Source organism: Cynocephalus volans, chromosome 3 (assembly GCF_027409185.1).
Source record: "Cynocephalus volans isolate mCynVol1 chromosome 3, mCynVol1.pri, whole genome shotgun sequence".
NCBI lineage: Eukaryota > Metazoa > Chordata > Mammalia > Dermoptera > Cynocephalidae > Cynocephalus > Cynocephalus volans.
In genome coordinates, this window is record NC_084462.1 from 158,819,443 (window position 1) to 158,839,708 (window position 20,266).

Here is a 20,266-nt window from a genome sequence, read left to right on the forward strand (position 1 = left end):
TAAACCACCTTCCAGGGCCTATTTCAAATCTCTTTGTCTTCCATAAACCTTTTCTGAGCATCTGGGACTCTCCTTATACTTCCTACTGGCCTAATTGTCTGAATTCGTTGTTTGACTCAGCAATTACCCATTCATTTTTCATTCATTCATCAAACACTATTGAGCATGTACTGTGTGTTAGGCTCTGTAATAAGTGTTACCTCACACATCAGTATATTTTCATAGCATATTAAAAATAACAACCACCACCCTTATAGAGCTCTGACCACATGCAGGCACAGGTTTACATCTATTTATCCTCAAAACAACTTGCAAAGAAGGCATTATTATTATCCAGATTTTACATATAGGAAAATCAAGGCACAGAAGTTTAGGGTCACAAGGTAGAAAGTAGCAGAGATGGAAATCGAATATGGCTCTGAAGTCCTTGGTCTTGACACCTATGCTTCACTGTCAGGTGTCAGTGTATATGTTATATGTGTGTTTGTGTAAATATAACACACACCCCCCTTCCCATCTTGACTCTAAACTACTAGAGGTCAGGGACAATGTACTATACTTACTTGTATCCCCACTACCTTATCTAGTCTTTGTGTATACTAGGTACTTAAATTGTCTGGTTGATTGGCTATTGGTTCTTCCATTCACTGTTCGGGGGCCTGAGATTTTTAGCAGCAAGTAGGAGTATTTTGAGATGAAGAGGGGAGAAATGGAATTGCAGAAGAGACCTGGTCACTCTGGAGTTCTTGGTTCCAGTTCTTAACTCTGCAAGCTATGGGGATAAGTTCATATATGAAAAAATATTGAAGTAAAAGGTCCTTGAAAGTGGAAAAAAATTCCCTTCTCAAAAAGCAAAATAAAACTCAAACCATGTTATGGTTGCACACTTCCTGTCCTCTCTCATCCTGCTACACTTATTCCTGGCCATTTTGCTCTATTGCCTGCAAAACCAACATTTTGACATCAGAATCCCAGATTTGCATTGTCAGCCTAAAATTTCTATTTATGGCTTTTATAAGTTGAAGAATATGAGCATTTTATTTGAGTGGCAATACTGTGACTACATATGTAGCTTAATAAAACCTGATAAGTACAAATTTGAATTTTAAAAACACAGGTAGTATGTTATTTGTATTTAAAAAGGACTCTTTCCTTCACAAAAGGATCCACTGCAGGGTTCCATTAAATAGTCAATTCTTCTTAGTGCATTTATCATACAATTTAATTTACCAAAATTTGATTTATATGACACTCTAAAGGGGTAGCTCTCAAGTTCCATGGAACACAGGAATCGCTTGGGCAACTCGTTTGAAATTCAGATCTTGCCCCAACTCCTCCCCAATATTCTAATGTATTAGGTCTGGGGTGGGGCCCAGGATCTTCATTTTTAATAAATATCCTCAGGTGGTTGATGGAGGTCATCAGTGAAATGCACCTTGGCAAGCATGTTAGATGAGACCCAACTGTAGGGGTTTCTTCAGGGCTCAAATACCCCCTCACTGCCAAGTGTCCTGCTTACGCTTCATTTGGTAAATTTTAAACATATTTCTTTGGGCCAAATAAAGACTCTTCAATCTCTTTCCTGCTCACTCCTGTAGCTGATGAACATCTTTAGTCTCAGGTGTAAAATGTTTGCCCTTTTTTAACTCCCTATTTATTCTTAGGTATCTCTTTGGATCTTCCCTATGCTTGTTTCTTAAAGCTGACCACACTCCTGTGATGGTGCCTACTAAATTCATACATCTACATATTCCATTCCCATTCCCCTTTCCGCAGATCTCACCCACCCGCCCCATGTCCTTCCCTTCTGTGCTCTTAGCTGGGTTGCTGAAAGTTGTGATTTGGTCCAGAAATATCAGGCATTGTAGGAATAGCTATTTTTGTGGAAGTTCCTCTTAGCCAAATCTAGGGCCCTTTCTCTTCTCTCTACTATTCCCTCAACGCCCTAATAAAGACCAAAAATTAATTTTTTGAACAAAATAAATCATGAGAATGACTTGCTTTGGCATGATTTCATTTTTCCATGAGTATTAATCCTAGCTCTAGAGCAATGAATGCCAGGACTGTGCATTTAAAATATGATTATAGTTTAATAAAATTTGTTTAAAGAATAGACTCCATGACATTTATGGCACATGTATCTATGTATTTAATATATCATTGACCTTCTAAAAGTCAGATGCTTGACCTATATTTTTCCTTTGATTACTTTTCTAAATCTCTAGTAATCTCTAAAAACATTGAGAGATCCCATACTTTAGTTTTTTCTCCTTTATTAATCTCCTATATCCCTGAATTTTGCTCTAAGGAAAGGTTCTCTTGGGTGATCTGAATTTTAGAAAATATCCCCAGTAATAATAGTAGCAATACAAGAGCAAATAACTTGTGTAGTTGGTTACTGGTTGGGAATCTTTTCTTTTAATAGGTTCATCAGGTCTGATGTTTCCCTGAAGTAGGGAACTCCTTCTATAAGAACATAGCCAGAGGTTCTGTTGTTTGTTTATTGGGACTTTGTGTACCGGTGCCTTCTTTAACCCATTCAGTTCTGTTCTAGGCCTCCCTGATCAAGCATGGGGAACTTTCCAGGAAAAGGTCATGGTAGAGAAGAGGTAGAGGAAGGAGTATGTTTGTCACTGGGTGTCTTAGTGAGTTTCCGTTGCTTATAACAGAATACCTGAAGCTGGGTAATTTATAAAAAAAAGATGAAATTACTTTCTTACAGTTTGGAGGCTGGGACACATCTGGTGAGGGTCTTCTTCTTGGTGGTGACTGTCTACAGCCACACATGGTGTCACATGGTGAGAATACAAAGAGCAACAGAGAGCTAACCTCACTTGCTCTCCTTATAAAGCCATCAGAACCATGCCCCTGATGACCCAGTAAACCATCAACACATTACTCCATGAATGGATCAATCCATTCATGAGGGTGCAGTCCTCATGATCCAATCACTTCTTACAGGCCCCACCTTCCACCACCATATTGGGGGTTAAGTCCCAACACATGAACTTAGGGGGACATTCAAACCTACAGCACTGGGCTAAGGTGAGGGTGATAGGAGAAACAGTTTCAGGTTGTCTGAACAACTCTTGCAAGCAGGAACTTATTTGGTATATTTAAATGATTTAATTTTTGTCAGAAGAATACTATATAAAAAAAAAGTCAGATGATAATCTCTGGGTGGGTGGGACTACAACTGATTATTTTCTTTTTGTTCTGCATTTTCCCAAGTTTCTACAGTGACCATGTATTATTATTACAAGTAATTTAAAAGAGAGAAAGAAACCTACTTTGCCTGGCATCTTGAGTCTCCTTCCCAAGGGACCTATGTTTAATAGACCTGTCACAAATCTCACCTATTGCATAGAACAATGGTCAAAGGAAAGTTCTCGTTATTAGGCCCAGAGCAGTTCAGCAGACAAAAGAATGTACTTTTTTATTATTATTATTTTTTTAATTGGGCCAATAGCCAAGATTATGAGCTAATCATAAAATAATAATATGGATGATTAGATAAGGAAACTATGGTATATATACACTATGGAATACTACTCTGCCATAAAAAAAAATGAGGGCCGGCCCCGTGGCTCACTCGGCAGAGTGCGGTGCTGGTAGTGCCGAGGCTACGGGTTCGGGTCCTATATGGGGATGGCCGGTTGGCTCACTGGCTGAGCGTGGTGTGGACCACACCATGCTGAGGGTTGCGATCCCTTACTGGTCAAAAAAACCAAAGCAAAGCAAAACAAAACAAAACAAACAAACAAACAAAAAAAGAATGAAATACTTCCATTTGCAACAACGTGGATGAACATGGAGAAACTTATGTTGAGTGAAATAAGCAAAGCATAGAGGGATAAATACCGCATGTGCTCACTCATATGTGGGAGCTAAGAGAGAAAGGAAGGCAGGAAAGAAAGACTACAGCAGTGCCATGATCCCACAGAGGGAGGAAACATTCCTAGGGCTACAAAGTGGAATGGGGGGGGAGAGGGAGAGGGGGAGGGAGGTTGGGGGATAATTGGGTGGGGACAGGGGGTACAAAAGTAATTTCTGGTAATGGGTATGCCCCCAGTATGAATCTGGCCCTCACATCATGGACATGAGGGGTGACAATTAGCTTTGTATCTCATGAATATTTGTAATAAATAAAAAAAGAAAAGAAAAGAAGATTTAGAAAAAAGTAGAACAATATGTACTTAACATGTAAAGCTTCTATGATGTTACTGACTTATAGTATATACTCAATAAATTCTATTATTATTTTATGATTAGCTCACAATCTTGGCTATTGACCCATTTAAAAAGACTGTCCTTTAAACTGGAGAGCCAGGCTTTCTGCCCTGCAGCAGGAAGGCTGGGGTGCCAGGGTTTGCTGCATGCTCCCAACCATGTGTGTGTGCCCCTGCGGCTCCTCCTTCCACTCAAGAACTAAGAGAAGATTGCATTGCATTTGGGATTTTAACTTTGTCTTCTTTCTTTTTCTCCTTACCCTCCCCCTCCTCTTCCCTCTGTCCCCTCTTCTCACCCTTCAAGGCCTCTCCCACCTCATGATGAGTGAACAAGGTAGGTGCTTTGAGCTTGTGACCCTGCAGCTGCCCCACCTGCTTGCCTTTGCTCCTCTGGCTGGTCACTCAGAGCCTCATCGTCGCTGGCAGGCCACTGGCTGCCTGTCCCTCCTGCTGTGGCCCAGGCTGGCAGCAGGGCACCCTGCAGGGTGTGGGGGGGCACCTTTCGTGGTGGTTCCCACCCCCACCATCCCCTTGGCTCTCCATTCGCCACCACCATTTGTCATCCTGGGTGCTGGCCCTGCTGAGCTGCCTCTGAGAGAGGGAAGCATGAAACAAGGCATGATGGGATGATAATGGGGGTGAATGAAGCTAATTTCAGAGCAACCGAGCGGTTAACTTCCTCCTGCTCCTCCCCAGGCCCCATGTGGGGGGCCCTTGGTTGGGGGAGAGGAGCTGGGCTTCTCCCTGAATTTCACTCTGAGTGAAGGTTTGCTTTTTTCTTCCCCTCCATCCCACTGCCCATTGTAATAATGACTTTCTGCCCTCCATGGTCAAAGGAAGCCCTTGGGGGTTTGACTATTTTCAGTTTTTTGTAAAAGCAAAAACCATCGAAAGAACATGCTAATGTCCTCATGGCAGGATTCTAACTCATTATACACCCTGAAGAAAACTGCATATAAAGATCTGTAAATTCAGCATCTGCAACCTAAAATATTCAAATATGCAGGGAATGAACTGTGCAGGAAATCAGCTCAGCTAAGCACAGGGTGGGCTGTGAATGAAGCTTTTTTCTCCTAAATAAAAATTTTCCACGTTATCAGCCTGAATCAGGATTTGAGAACTGAGCCTTCTTAAAATTGTCTTTTCTTTCACTGTTCAATTGCTACTATTGTGTTTCTTCTGAGCCTTGGGATGATTACAAGATTGGTCTACCTGCCTTGTCCTGTCACCAGAAGACTGTACTTTAATTTTTCTTGTCTGTTTCTTTTCAAAATACACATGGGACTCGGTGCCTCTTTTGGAAGACTAAAGTAAAGGAGAAGAAAGGGTCCTTCCATGTATTCCTGTTTTTCTTGATCTTTTGAGGAGGGTGGGACAGCACGGAAGGGTCACGTCCCCTCCCCTACTCCTTACACTGGATCCCTCAGACAGTTTTGCCATGAAGAGGTATACGATCAGATGAAAAAAGTTTGTTTATGGTGTCCAGGTGACTGTGGAGTTAGGCAGTTGAGAGCATCCTGAATTGATAAAACAAGTTAAGGAGAAAGCCCACTTTTCCAATACAAGTGTATCCTCCAGGCTTGAGCCAAGATCTATGATGTGGACTCTGGAAATTTCAATGAAGAGATGGTTGATAGAGAGCAGATATCAAAGAATAGAGCTGGAGGGAGGTCAGTTGAGTTCTCCAGTGTTAGATGGGGTTCTGGAAGAGGCTGCGATGAAGCCTCTCTGTTCTTTTTGTAGGTGAGTGAGGGGAGCAGGTGCCAAAAGCAAGTACCTGTGAAGTGGATATGAGCAGGGCATGTGCTTGGTGTTGGTCTAGTGTGTGGGTAGTTTGGGAGAGTTAAGCACATCTCTATGAAGTGGAAGGAACTGAGCTCTATGAATGCCTGGTATTTGATGGCCCAACTTTAGGGACAAGTAACTTCAGAAAAAGCAGGTTCTCAGAGTCCTGATGACAGGACCTCCTTCTACATTCTCCAGCCTTATGCTCCCAGCTGCCCTTCAGGAGTTCTAGCTCCTACAGTGGCTTGGAGGACTAAATGCATCATATGGCTGATGTCATAGGACAGAGTATGGCAGATGGGATAGGCTGATGGGGACTTTCTTGATCTTGATTTTGCTTATTTCAGGCACACTGATGCAGCACAGGTGGTTTTGTGGTTTTTATTTTTTTTATTTTTATTTTTATTTTTTTTTTGGTGGCTGGCTGGTATGGGGATCTGAACCCTTGACCTTGGTGTTATAACACATCGCTCCAACCAACTGAGCTTACTGGCCAACCAGCACAGGCATTTTGGAAGACTAAATCTCAACACTGGTATGAAAGCATTTGGAGAAGCTGTATTGTACACCTCACCCAGTACTGACATGCACATGTGCAGAGCAATCAGAAACAATCATGCTCTGGGGGAATAAGTCAGGTACCTTCTAGAAAAAAAGAAATAATGATGGACACAGATGTTTTGAATTCCTCTTTAAAGAGGTATTCTAGAAAAGATGCAGACTTCTTCTGGGTGATGGTGCCACTAAGACTTTAAGTTGCATCTTGCAGTCTAATCGGTTTTTAAGACAGTCCTTTGACCACATTCCTCTTCCTCTCATTCTTTTCAGTTTCTCACCCCCTTGTTCGTTCTTGCCCGTCTGATGATTACCTAAAAAACCAGTACTCCCCTTCCCGCCAGTACTCCCTTCTCCTTGTTCCTTCAGCTTGAAAGAAAGAGGCTTCTGTCTGGTTTTCACCGGATCTCCAGAATCTGTTTTTGATTCCCATACATCTGTGTGGAAATATCTATGTATGTAGTGTGTGTGCCACCCATGCATGTATGTTACACCCTTGGGCCTCATGACTCATATTAATGTTGGGAAAACACAGGAGAACCTAGCTTCTCCAAGGCTTTTCCTGACCATTTTTAGATTGGTTACATGTGTGCAGTTTCACATACGTGTGGCTATGCAGTGCTTTTGCATGCAGACTGTGTCTTGTTTCTAAGAATGGGGCTGAGAAGAAAGGCGTGGGACAGAGCTTACACCCGAAGCTGATGGAAGCAGCCTTGCTGGTCACAGTGTGCCTGCTTGTTTAAGCTTCCCGTTGTGTGCTTGTTTTGTGCTGCCTTCCTTCTCAGGGTGTTGCAGTGCTACTGCCTTTACTGTCATGAGTTTTTATGTGTGCTGCATTTCTGTGTGTCTGCAGTGTGCTGATGTTTTAATCTCCTTGCTCTCTCCCTCTCTTTCTCTCTCGCCGCCTCCATGGTGGACACCATGCTTCCTCTGCCTAATTGGACCTTCCACTTCATTTCTGTAGGTAGAAGTAAAGGTAGAGATCACTTTATTTTTGTCATTATAAGTGTCAGTCTGCCTTCTGAATTATTCATGGATCCAAGGGGAATTGTCGATTCTGATGAATGCAGTTCAGATGATAACTTAATGCTTTTAACAACTAAAAAAAAATAACAATTAAAAGCCAACGCTATCAGTTCCCTTCGATGAAGTTTATATTTGGTGTTTGGGGGTGGTTCTGAGTTGGCCTGCCTCCCTCTAAATCCAAGATGAGCCTTAAGCATGATGTCGTATTGTTTCTGGCAGAAACGGGGACTCTCAAAGTGGTTGTGCAGTGTGGGGAAGATGTATTTTACTTCAACGCAGGGTATTCTAAGGTCCCCTCCCAGGAAATGTACTGAAGGAACAGAGCAGGAGTGAAATGATGTATCATGGCTGCTATTACTTGGAAGTCACTGAATTTGGGGATAACATTGGTGGGGGAAGGATGCTAAATGAGACTGAAGAATTGCCTGAAGTTTTATTTAATGTGGAATTCGGGGGATATTTATTTGCTGCTCTTATTTCCTCTGTGTTGTGTTTCCTGTATATGTGGGAGTCAGAATTTTCTGCCTGGGAGTGATGGGCTAAGATGGGCGGGACTGGGGGTGTGTGGAAGCACACAGGAATGAAAATGCGGTGCACTGCAAGGAGGAAGAGGAGAAAGAGGTAACGTGGTGTTTTAACTTACAAAGGCAGCCTTTGGCCGGTGGGCAGGGAAAGGCAGAGGCGCTGAGCAGGCAGCTTGCTCCTGTGCTCCACTGGGCTGCCTTTCAGTGCCTGGCACTTTCGGGGAGCACAGCTCACTCATCTACTCCTGATCAAAGCTGTCGGGACTGAGCCTGGAGAGTCTGCCTCGCCTGCTCAAATTGGATGAGCTGTTCAGGAGTGAAGGGAGAAGTTAATTGATAAATTATAAATGTGTATCTGCATCCAGTTTTCCCCTCCTCCTTCCTGACTGTCCAGCCTCTGCCCCGGTGAAGCCGTGTGCTGCCGCTGCCTTCAAAGACTAGCCAATAACACAGGTAGGAAATGTGAATTCTGGCATAGGATGTTAAAGGAAGACAGGGGTGACACAGTTATTGAAAATGCTGATTTGATGACTAGTCTGGGAACTGGCCATCTCTCATTTGAGTTCTATGCTTTTCTGGATTTTTAAAAAGTTTTGTATGGTTGCTGTGGAAGCAGTTCAGTACTTTGCATGTTGGGCCTATTCCTTTTATGCTAATCCCAGGTGAGTTCATTCTCAGAAATCTGTCACGGGGAACCCTTGCCCACTGCTAGGTTGGTACCTTTTGAAAGGAGGTGAGTGGGGAAGGAGGAAGAAGAGTGATTAAAGGGGTCCATCTGTCTGTACCTCCACCTCTGCTGACACTTCTCATGGAAGGCTGCCCGTGATCTCCTTGTAGGCAAAGCCATCAATCTTTGCCCGGACTCAACCTTGCTAAGCATGTGGCACCATTGCCTGTCCCACCTCCCCTTGGGTTCTACAGTGCATTAGAGAGAGTCTCTCTTTCTCTGTCTCTCCTTTTCTTTTCCTAATCCCCTGAAACATTCTACAAGACAGGTGTTTTTGGTGTTTTGCATGTGAGTATCTTGTTTTCTTCCTCTGGGTCATTGCTGCTACACTACTAGCAGCTGCTAACACATACGGGGTGCTCCTTGTGTGCCAGCCATTGTGTCAAGCCCATTATGTGCCTTGTCACACTCAATATGCACAACTTTTCCAAGAGATGGGTGGTGGCATCATCCTTATTTTATGGATAAGGATAACAAGGCTCAGAGAGTTAAATAACTTAAGTCAGATGGCTACTAAGTGGAAATCAAACCCAGAATGCAAGACCCTAACCACTACTCTCCACTGCTCCTCTCAGATCCAAGGATGACCTCTATGCTTGTGCGTCCTAGCTGCCTCCTGGGCACTGACCGAAGTTCCAGCCTGTGCTCTTGCATTCTCTCTAACACATGTTCATATAAACGTCCCGCTAATACTGTCACCTCCATATGTCTAAAGTTAACCTTCATGTCCTCTGTCTATAAACCAGCTTCCCTTTATTATTATTAGTGGGGCCCCCATCCTCCTATCACCTGCACTTGAAACTTGGGAATTACTTTTTATCCTTCTCCTTCCTGACCTTTCCTACTCCCAGGCAATGAGTCGAGAGAGCTTGTTGAGATTCTCCTCTGGAATCTCTTGCATCTCTACGGACAACACCCTGGTTCAGTTCCTGGCTAGCGCTTTTTACATTATTACCCTATCCTAATTAGGCTCCTGCCTCTTCTCTCTTCTTCTAGGCTGCCCAGTAATTGAGAACTGCTTAAACTGTGCTGTCCACTAAATGGAGTGCAATTAGCTATGTCACTTCCGAAGCCTTCCCCAATATGGCCCTGTTTACTTTTAACCTCCTCCCCTGTTAAGCTTAGATGCAAAATTGCTGCTGCAGCCAAGCAGGATACTAAATAACTAGGCCTTCCTTGTCTCCTAACTTTGCTTATTCTATTCCTCTCCCTTCTAAAACCCCTCCACCCTCTTTTTCTGCCCACTGAAATCATGCATAGGTTTTATTTCCTATTTAATGTTATCCTTGAATACTCCATAAAGAGTTGGGCCCTCACTTCATGTATCTCTCTAACAATCTATATTAAAGTTGTTTGGGAATTGGGCCACTCCCTCTACTAAATTGCAAGTATGTTGAAGATGAAGATATTCATTTGTTAATGTCCAGATGTTTCTAGCATAGTGTGTTGTGTGTGGAAGGGACTCAGAATCTCTAATCCTTCTTATCCTGCTGTTAGGCATCTTACTCAAAGTGAAAATAAAGCAAAATTAAAATTAAATCGGATCATGTAGCTCATCTGTTCAAAAGCTTTTGATAGATTCTCATTATATAATTGTTAAGGTGCTCTCCCTGTTGTTAAAAGTTTTTTCCCACAATACCAAAACCCACTCCCCACCATCGCCCCTGTCAGCCCTCAGGTCTCCTGAAGATCCCACCTCACGCTGCCTGAATCACATTACATTTTCGTGTCTTCAGGACTCTGCTCAAGCTCTACCCTTTTTCTGGAATGTCCTTGAACACCTTCCTCTCTCATCACCCCTGAAGGTCCGAGCCTCCTGGGTCTGCCAGACTTTGTGCTTCTGTTATAAAGACCTATGCCAAACTGCCTGGGGTCAGAATTGGTCACAATTTTTAGTCATCACATCCCCCTGCCCAAAGACAGAGGCTGTGTCTTGGCCATTTCTGTGTCCCGTGCTGCACTAGATCAGTACTTGGTCCAGAGTTGTACCTGATGAATGTTCACAGAAATAAGTGATTGTTTAGTTGAACTAAACAATTGGTTTTAGATATGGGGGTGTGGGGAGGAGATAGGATTACATTTTTCAGCACTGATGTTATCGATGGAGTCACTCTACCTACCCACCTGTCCCCTTATCACTACCCTCATTACCCCGACCCGCTGAGCAAAGAAGCCCCAGTGGGTCAGGAGTGAGACCAGAAGTTCTGGGTCTGGCTTCCTCTTCATCCAGCCGTTCTCTTAGTCCCATATGTGCAAGTGTAGAGGGAAATTGTTGTAGATTACACCAGGATAAAAGTGAGAAAAGTCTTGGATTTATTTTTAGGAGCTTGTCAGAGAAAAGGATAAATATGCCTCAGATTTTATCATTTTTTAAAAAACAGAGTGACAAAGCAGTAAACCCATAGTGAAAAGAATCGTGAAGTTAAATCTACAAAACTAAGCAGGATGTTTAGGCTATAACAATATCTGCTACGCTCAGGAGTCTGTTGGCAACACTTGGCCAGAAACCAGCGTGACTTTATCTACACGTGGCTGACCAGAGGAGTTCTTCAGCAACCAGCCTTGGTCAGCTTCTTTGACTTGATTTTTTATAGCCTCTGTTTACGTGTTGAAAGTGAGTTTTGGCACTCCTACCCTTTCTCTTGTTTCTTTGGGGATTGCCCTTTCTGGGTTAGGTTACTAACTACTTTTCCTTGAAACTGAACTTGGAGTAGGAGTTGCAGACTCAGATGCACACAGCGACCTGAGAGGTATTATAAAGAAGTAGATCTGGGGGTAAGAGTAATCCTAGGGTAGGAGAACGGTAGGTAATTGTGGGGACTGTGGCAAATTGGAGAGCACAGATACTGTCAAAGGCAACAGCCTCTGCTCTGCTCCAGCTGATTGCTCCCATACAGGGATGCAGACTCAGCACCCCTGGGTCCTCAAGATAAGCCAGAAATGGATTTTATAAAAATGTAAGCTGATGACATTATTTCCTCTGTTCATATATATGCATACACACACACACGCACACACACGCACACGCACACATGTGCATTCACATGCCAGATTATCTGCCTCATGAGTCACAACTTTTTTTTAACCTTTGTCTTGAGGAGAAAGGAGGGATAAAACATTCCTTCAGGATTTTTTGCTGGGTGTCAATATTGGGAGGTAGTCACTGGCAGCATGCTTGATCAATTTTCTCTTTGCCCATAGCAGCAGTCAGGGCTCCAGGAATCCTTCCTACTTGTGGTGTTACTGCCAGGGAGCTTGAATGTATGTGCTGGTTGGAGATGGTTTTGTAGAGTCGTGTGGGCATGTGTGGGGAGGGTATAGAGAATGCCCAGAATGACCAGGATTGTTGACATCTTCAACAATCTCCAAGAACTGGCACAAGTTTTTAAATAGTAAGGGTGGCTGGGGGGCATTTAATTTTCCTGTCCTTTTGCTCCAAAGAACTCTTTATTTACTGGATTAGATAGTGTTGACCCTAACATTTTTTTCTAGTCCTTTAGAATTTAGAGGCCTCTTTGGACTTATTTATATGTATTTTCCCGTGTGGACTTGTCCACTGGGCCTCTAATGCTAAACTAATCAACATTGAACAGACTGGAAAGAGATAATCAGGCTACATGAACTTGAACATGATTTCATGTAGATTGTATTTTGCTGGTAATACCATTAAGAAAGCTGATTTGACGAGCTGAACCCCCTCTTGTCCCTGCTAGGACTCGAGAGCCCTGCAAATAAGTTACTGCCTTAATAGCCAACTGTTTATGCAAATTAGTAAATGCAATGCCAGCTACTAATTATGAAAATAAACTCATCTGTGCTCTATAAATATCTAATTATAATAAAGTAGGAGCAATATTACATTTCCATCTCTTGTCTCATCTGTTTCTCATCCGCCACTGATTTGTCCTCTTGACAATGAATAAAATAGCTTTGTTTTTTAAGGAAGCCTATTTTCCATTATTTTTTCTTCTTCTAATGTTTTGAAAGTCTGTGGGGGAAAATAGATTTATTTTAAACGTAAAAAGTAAATTGCCTGATTTCAGCAGATCTGTGTTTTTGGCAGTGATGTCTTTAAAGTGGTGCTTTAAAAATATGAAAAGTGTTTTTTTCTTTGCCGTTTAGGAATTTTTGTTGGACACTGAAGACATTTTTTGCAGTTATTTTCTGGAGCATTTAAAAAAGACATAAATGTGAACAGTAGGTTTATTAATAAAATGTACAATATATCAGTGTGGAATGTTTCAATTAAATTCTAATTGAGAGTACATAAAAGAAACTAATTCTCAGATTTCTAAGCAACATGTCCATTTCTTCCTCCTCAATGATCAATTTGGATTTATTGATTACTCACAGATTTTATGTCTGTGCATATATATTATAAGACAATTTCTCCTGTAAGGTACGAATAGTGATCTCTTTGCATAGACCTTTGATTGTCAAGTTAAGTTGGTTAATCTTATAGGCAACTGTAGCTCTATATGTATATACACATGAGTATAAACTTGACTTGATAGCACCTACAGGTAAAGGGTGTTTTGAATTAAATTGTATTATCATTATGATACATCTCATTTATAAAGAATTCAAGAGTAGCCTGAAGAAAAAATAATTAATAAGAGAACAAGCAAAGTGCATTTCCTTATGTTCTTAGGCTTGTATATGCCATAGTCTATTTCTCAGGTGTGCAGGGCGGTGTCTACATATCTGGGAATAGGTACAATTTGTCCAAATACATGTTCATAGGTTTATACTAGTATACTCTTATTATGTTCTCATATATAGCTTCCATTTATAGGTGTACTGAAAAATGATAGATTCTAGAGTATGTATCTGAATTTAGCAAATTCTCTTTTAGCATTAGAAAAGCAATGTTTATTTGGCACTCAACAAATAATGATGACAGCCAAGGATAGGCTAGGTGCCAAGTTCCCAGGGCTGACTGAGCAAACATGAACCCAGCCCTCTGACACCTTGCAGACAGTCAATGGGAGTTTGAAAATAGCTTTCAGATATAACAACCACCTCTCCTAAAGTAAAAAGTCTTCAATACATTCTGCTTTTAACGTATTAATATATATGCAGTTTTAAAATTATTTTTATTTTAAGGAGAAACTGTTAGGTAATCATTCAGTCAGTCAAATCACCCACCCTTTAAGTTCTCAGACTCAGAGAAGAGAATATACTTTGTGTGTGAACACGTAAGGAATTTTTCATTTGTTTGTTATTTGTTTATTGGGAGGTATCATCCACAGGATAAAGTGTATAAAATGCATGCTCTTAAGCATACGGCTTAAAGACTTTTTAAACCTGTACACACACACCCATGTAAATACCATTCAGGTCAATATATAGTGTGTGTCACATCACCCCATAAGGTTCTGTCATGCCACTTTCTGACATTTATTTGTAATGAATACATTTATTCTCCGCACTCTCTCCAAAACTATGTGCATCTGTGTAATAATCAGCAGGCTCTAGGTTGATTTAACCGTCATTAAGAAGAATTAACCTTGCCAGAGAATGAGGCATTGTGGCTTTTGCTGTGTGTAAATAGAGGCAAAGATGTTGTCCTCCTGTGAGGTAGCTCTCCCCTTTTTGTGATGAAGCTCAGGTTTCCTTCTGCACAAAGAGAATATCTAATTGATATCACTGAGTTTCTCTCTTTTTTCCTAAGGCATTTAGTGGTAAGCAGAATAGCAGAGGTGGAAAAGACCATATGTGTTGTAAAAAGCCAGACTAATAACACTTTCTGATGGACGTCTGATTTTAAAAGTGCTGCATCTTTCATTAAAATTTACATGTAAAATAAGGGCAGGCAGGGTGACATGAAAGCTAATGCGACTTACGCATCTTGACATAATAACAATCACAAGAAACTGGAGATCCCAGATGGCAGCTTGGCCTTTGCCATCCTTTTAATAAGCTACTAACTGCTAATTATTTCACTCTTTTGGGCAAGTTAATTTACTGTTGACTCTTAAAGAGATACTGCCCTTTCCCCCCCCAACCCATACAAAACAGAGCCTTTCCACCTGGAGCTTTGAAAAGCGCTTCTGCGCAGGTTGGAAGCTTTCCAGCTGATTGTAACAACAATGGCAAGTATTGGGGTGAAAAATGTCGCTTAATAAACACTATTTTCTTGGGTTTTTAGAATATAGGTAATCTTTAAAAATTTGACTATGGATCTATTGTGTGTGCCTGTGTGTGTGTGTGTGTGTGTGTAAGAGCAATAGATCAAGTGGTCAATACAAGGAGAAGATCTGAAATTTGGAGCCTATTTAAGAGCGAAAGAACAGCTGCCTTTTAAATGGTTGCTAATTCTGACAATTAATGCTATTTTGTGAGTGTGTGATTTTCTGTGATAGCGGTTAGGAGGGATGATGGGGTGTAACAGCTCATTTCCTAAGCTTTATGGTAATGTAACATGGTGAAGACCATAGAACTGAAAGAGAACCAGGTCCCACATGCTCTGGAGCCCTTTAAAATAAAAAGCCTGCAAAGCATGCTTTTTCCATGTACTTCGACTTCCTTAGGATGATTTTATATTTTAGCACAGACACAGATTATTAAATGAATGATGTGCAAGTGGGCTTGGATGCATTAGGACTGAGTGTTTGGAAAAGAACCCTGTTTGTGATGAGCTGTCTGACAATCAAAATATTTACTTAAAGATAAGCTAATGACTGTGCCTTGCAAATGCCTGCAGATCCATTATTTAAATGACAGTCAGTACTTTGGCTTTATAGTATCCAAATCTCAGACCTCAGATACTACGGTGTGTATGTGTTGTGTGTGTGTGTGTGTGTATGTGTATTACTTCTCCCAAAATAAAATGAAATGTGTATCAAACAATAAACAAATGTAGAAACATTTCTCAACTCGTTTTAAACATTTCCAGAATGTTTAAACTGACTTACTGCAATTAGTTGTTCCTTGTTGTTGCTGTTAAGAATTGCTAAATGGCTTAAAATATGCACTGAAAAACACATTATTTTATTATTAGTGATATCTCTGAATATGAAATTGACACTGTGAGTTTCGTAGTCCAATATCATCCTATAACGGCTTGTGTGTTATGCAGTTGATGGAGGACCCTGGAACTCAATCAAATAGTAGCCATTTGCTTATTAAGTTCAGACTTATTAGGCTTAAGCACTTGAAGCTGGAGAAGTTTTAAATCTTATATTTCTTTAAAACTAAGGCATCATCTGGCTTCAAAATAGCCCCAAGTAAAAATACATGTGCCTGTGAATTTGGGGAATTTTGTCATCTCTCAGAACCTGATATTGTATAGTGTGTTCAGCCAGCTTGCCATCTTCTGAAAGAATTCTGACAAATGCTAATAATGTTTCAAGAAAATAAAGTACTGGGAAAAATAATTTCTGAAAAACAGTTTTAAACAAAATTCAGCAGGTTTCTTGACTCGGAGCTTTTATGACAATGCAAATTACTAATCTCTAAGAAGGAAAATGTACTTTTCAAAGTTACCCAGATTTATTTGATATTAAATCCTTTTTCTGTAATTTTCATTTAGGATGAGAATAGCTGGAATTAAAACTAGTATTCAACTGGAAAAATTTGGACTAGATAATTCTAAAGTCTCTCCCAAGTCTAATATTATAGATGTTAATGCCTGTAGAATTTGAAGGAGGCTTTTGGAATGACTTCACTCAAGAATTTTTTTAACTTCATTGTCTGTTTTGATAGGGAATAGTTTGTTTCAATAGGAAAATTACTGCTTCCCAGTAAAATGCATAACACAGATGTTAAAACAACTGTGGGCTTAAAGACACTAGTCTTGTTAAAATAATTCCAGTTTGTATCACCTAACTACGTAAACGGATGTCCATACAGTGTGTGTAGACAATGCTTCTGACAGTGGCTGCTTAACTCTAGGAAGAGCTGATCTCAGCATAAAATGAGAAAATTACTAGAATATTTATTCTTATTTGCTTTGAGATTTGGAGCAGGTTAACAGTCACCATGGTTATTTCTCCACTGTATATCTAAGGTCAATCATCCTGTAACTTGGAGAGTTTGGCTATAAATGGCTTTTTTTCCCCAGACAGTGAACATGTAGGTGAAGGAATTGCTTCCTGATAAGAATTACTTGTACATTGTTTAGAAATCATTGGCTCCGCTAAGGATTTTGTGGGCTCTCTCACTGCATGGCTGAGGACTTTGTCCTATTTATGTGCTGTCTGTTCAGTATGAAGGGGCTGCCATTGATCCATCTGTAGTAGACCATTTGCCTGAGGCTACTTATATGGTCCTGGAGTTGTTTACTGAGTCAGACATACTCTTTCTTGTTTCCCCAAGTGACCAATAATGTGCATTTACAAATGCCTTGGCCAAAATTGTTATGAGTGAGGTTCCCAGTTCTAAACTAATTGATGCATGTGGCAATTGATCCTGGAACATCAGATATCCAGGCGTGAATAATTCTAATCCAGAGTCAGCAGTATGGAGGGCACAGAGATAAACCGGAAGACCTACTTCAGGGTGCTGGGGAGGAAAACATGGCAGGTTGGAGCTCTGATGTGAGTGCTTGACACTCACAGGCTATATAACCTCTCTACGCCTCATTATCCTAATCAGCAAAATGGGAACCATAATCACTACCCACTTCACAGCTGCTGGGAGGATCCATTGAGACCATATACGTAAAAGGCTTATGTTAGAGCTTAGATAACATGGATAAATATTAGTTTAGTCTTCATAAACATTAACAACAAACAGTTATCATCATAAATACAACTTGTCAATATCAGCATCACTCATTAGCTCTGGGAACTTTGAACATATTATCCAATCTTTTTGACCTGATAAAATGCCTGTAAAATGCCTACTTGGTAGGTGTGTTGTTGATAATAATAGGTACAGTGCAGATGAAAGTGCTGTGCAAATTAAAACAGCACTATGCAACGTTAAAGAATTTGTGAGAATATAAGCGCCACCACAGTGCATTTTGTTCGTTATGCTATATCCAGTGCCTCTAACAGTGCCTGTCTCATCGTAGAAATATCTCAGTAAATGCTTGTTGAATGAGTACTAGGAATCACTGAGCTAATAACTTCTAGCAGAGTTCAGTAACACGGACAGCCTGAAGCCTCCCTGTGATCCCATTATCCTTTCAGTAGGAGGTCTTTGGCTTTTTCCTTTAAATCCTCCCACAGTTAAAGAAGTAATCCTGGTAAAACCTGTTTGTTCTTTAGGTCTTTGATAGATGTGTTTGCTCTTTTTGTGTTCACAAACAGCTATGGGATTTCCTTACATTATTTCATGAAACTATATGAGCCATGAAGAAAACAAAAACATTTGGCTGAGTTACTTTAAAAAAATGCTGATTCGTGTCCCCAAATCTTAGAAGCATATAATTTCAGAGCTCCAAGGGAACTCAGAATTCCTTTAGTCCATCCCACTATAATTTTGTGGATGACAAAACATATGCTGAAAGGCATGAGTGATGTGTTTGTCACTGCACTGATAACTCATAGCACAGTCAGGACTTGGACCAGACTTTCTGATTCCTAGTGCTATATTTTCCCCTCCCACCAAGTTGCCTCTCAGTCTTGGTCATCTTCACTGTTGAGTGGCATTTGTTATAGATCATTCATAGGCTGCTGAGATGATTAGGGAGAATGCCATGTAAGAAAACTCTGGAAATACCAGTATGCAAACTTTCTTTTTCTTTTTATCTTTTTTTTGACTGGTAAGGGGATCACAACCCTCGGCACGGTGTGGTCTGCACCACACTCAGCTCAGCCAGTGAGTGCACCGGCCATCCCTATATAGGATCCGAACTCGCGGCCTCGGCGCTACGAGCGCCGCACTCTCCCGAGTGAGCCACGGGGCCGGCCCAGTATGCAAACTTTCTAAACAAGATTTTCTCTTGAATTACTTGACTGTTCAAGAACTGATCCAACCCTAGCTTTCAAAGTTGTCAGTAAGTTGATCTGACTTTCAGGATTTTAGAATCCTGGCTTTGTACCCAGTCATGGACTTGCCCCAGTGACTGCTTTGTCTTGGCTGGGGTAAGATGTTGACTCCAGTTGACTTAATTTGTTAAATTGAATCAGACTTTAAAACCATTGTATAATCTTTTGGTTGCCAGTGATCATCTCGATTATTCTAGCAAAGGGAAACGTGACAATTAATACTTCTTTTTGCAAAACGATTTTTATTTATTTTTAATTGACATGTATTGATTGTACATGTTTATGGGGTACAGAGTTACATTTCAATATATATATATATATACACAATGGATGATGATCAAATCAGGTTAGAAAACCTTTTATATCCTTTTTGTTCTTTTTGTTCCCACATGGACTGTTTATAATGGAAAAGATGCATGTTGTGTGCAATAAAGATGTACAATGAGGATATTCACCAGGGACTGATTTTCAAACTGTTGCTTAATAGTTTTTATTATTTCCTTTCTTTCTTTAAGAATAGTTCATTCTTTTTATTTGTGTTTTTTTTTTTTTGTCTTTTCCGTGACCGGCACTCAGCCAGTGAATGCACCGGCCATTCCTATATAGGATCTGAACCCACTGCGGGAGCGTCGCTGCGCTCCCAGCACCGCACCCTCCCGAGCGCGCGACGGGGTCGGCCCATATTTGTGATTTTTTTTAACTAACAAGGAAAATTCAATTTTTTTCCCAAGTGAGAATGTATTTATCTTTAAGCCAATATCATTCCTTTGTTTTCTTTTTAAAATAATTTTTTACAGTGGGGTTCTGCCGTGTGTCTGATGGGTTAAGTTTAGTGTCCTTCCATGAGGCAGCTTTGGGGGACGTTGGTCAGTGCACAAAATCAATCCTTAAATTGTTGCAAAACTGCCTTCCTTCAGAATGTTTTGATCACAAGGGCTCTCAAGTGTCAAAGTCATTTGGAGAACTAGATAGATAAAATGCATGAGCACTAAGCTTTTTTTCCAGGATAGAATAAATAAATATGTTTTCTACTATGTGCTCAGCCTTTGATAGTGATTTGTTAAAAGGAAAAAAGAAAGGCAATGGTATTAAATATTTACAAGAGCGATTTAGTTCTATTATCTTGTGCTCTGCATCTCTGTTTAATAGTGAAATCAGCTACTGTTGAAATAAATGCCATTAAACCAGTGGTAGTGTGAAGGTCACTGCCTAGGCAAGGTCAAAGTAATTTGTGGAGAATAATTATTTTTGTCAACTTTCCAGATCTCTTCCTGTTTTGAGTTGGCTTCTCTCCAAAAATAATAGGAAAAAAAAAAATACACTATGAGGATTCACAGACTCACTTTCTCTCTTGCATTCTTTATGCCCTTTCTGGCCAACCTGGTAGTTGGAAGCCTTTTATGTATTTTTTTGTTTGTTTTATCCATTCAGTAGACAGAGACAGGTCTGTTCTCCCTGGGGATGAGCAGCTGCATGTCTGTT

At 40.7% G+C, this 20,266-nt stretch overlaps 1 protein-coding gene across 4 annotated transcripts in view; it reads left to right on the top strand.

Annotated features, from left to right (window-relative positions):
- The window catches only part of NRXN3 (neurexin 3), a 1,519,487-nt gene that overhangs the window by 52,652 nt on the left and 1,446,569 nt on the right, over positions 1-20,266 (top strand). For 2 of the 4 annotated variants that reach the window (XM_063091545.1, XM_063091547.1), the window contains exons 3-4: positions 4,534-4,563; positions 7,534-7,545. In XM_063091545.1, coding sequence (XP_062947615.1) covers positions 4,534-4,563; positions 7,534-7,545 — 42 coding nt within the window. The remainder of the gene's footprint in view (positions 1-4,533; positions 4,564-7,533; positions 7,546-20,266) is intronic. The other 2 variants (XM_063091543.1, XM_063091544.1) reach the window with 1 other exon arrangement.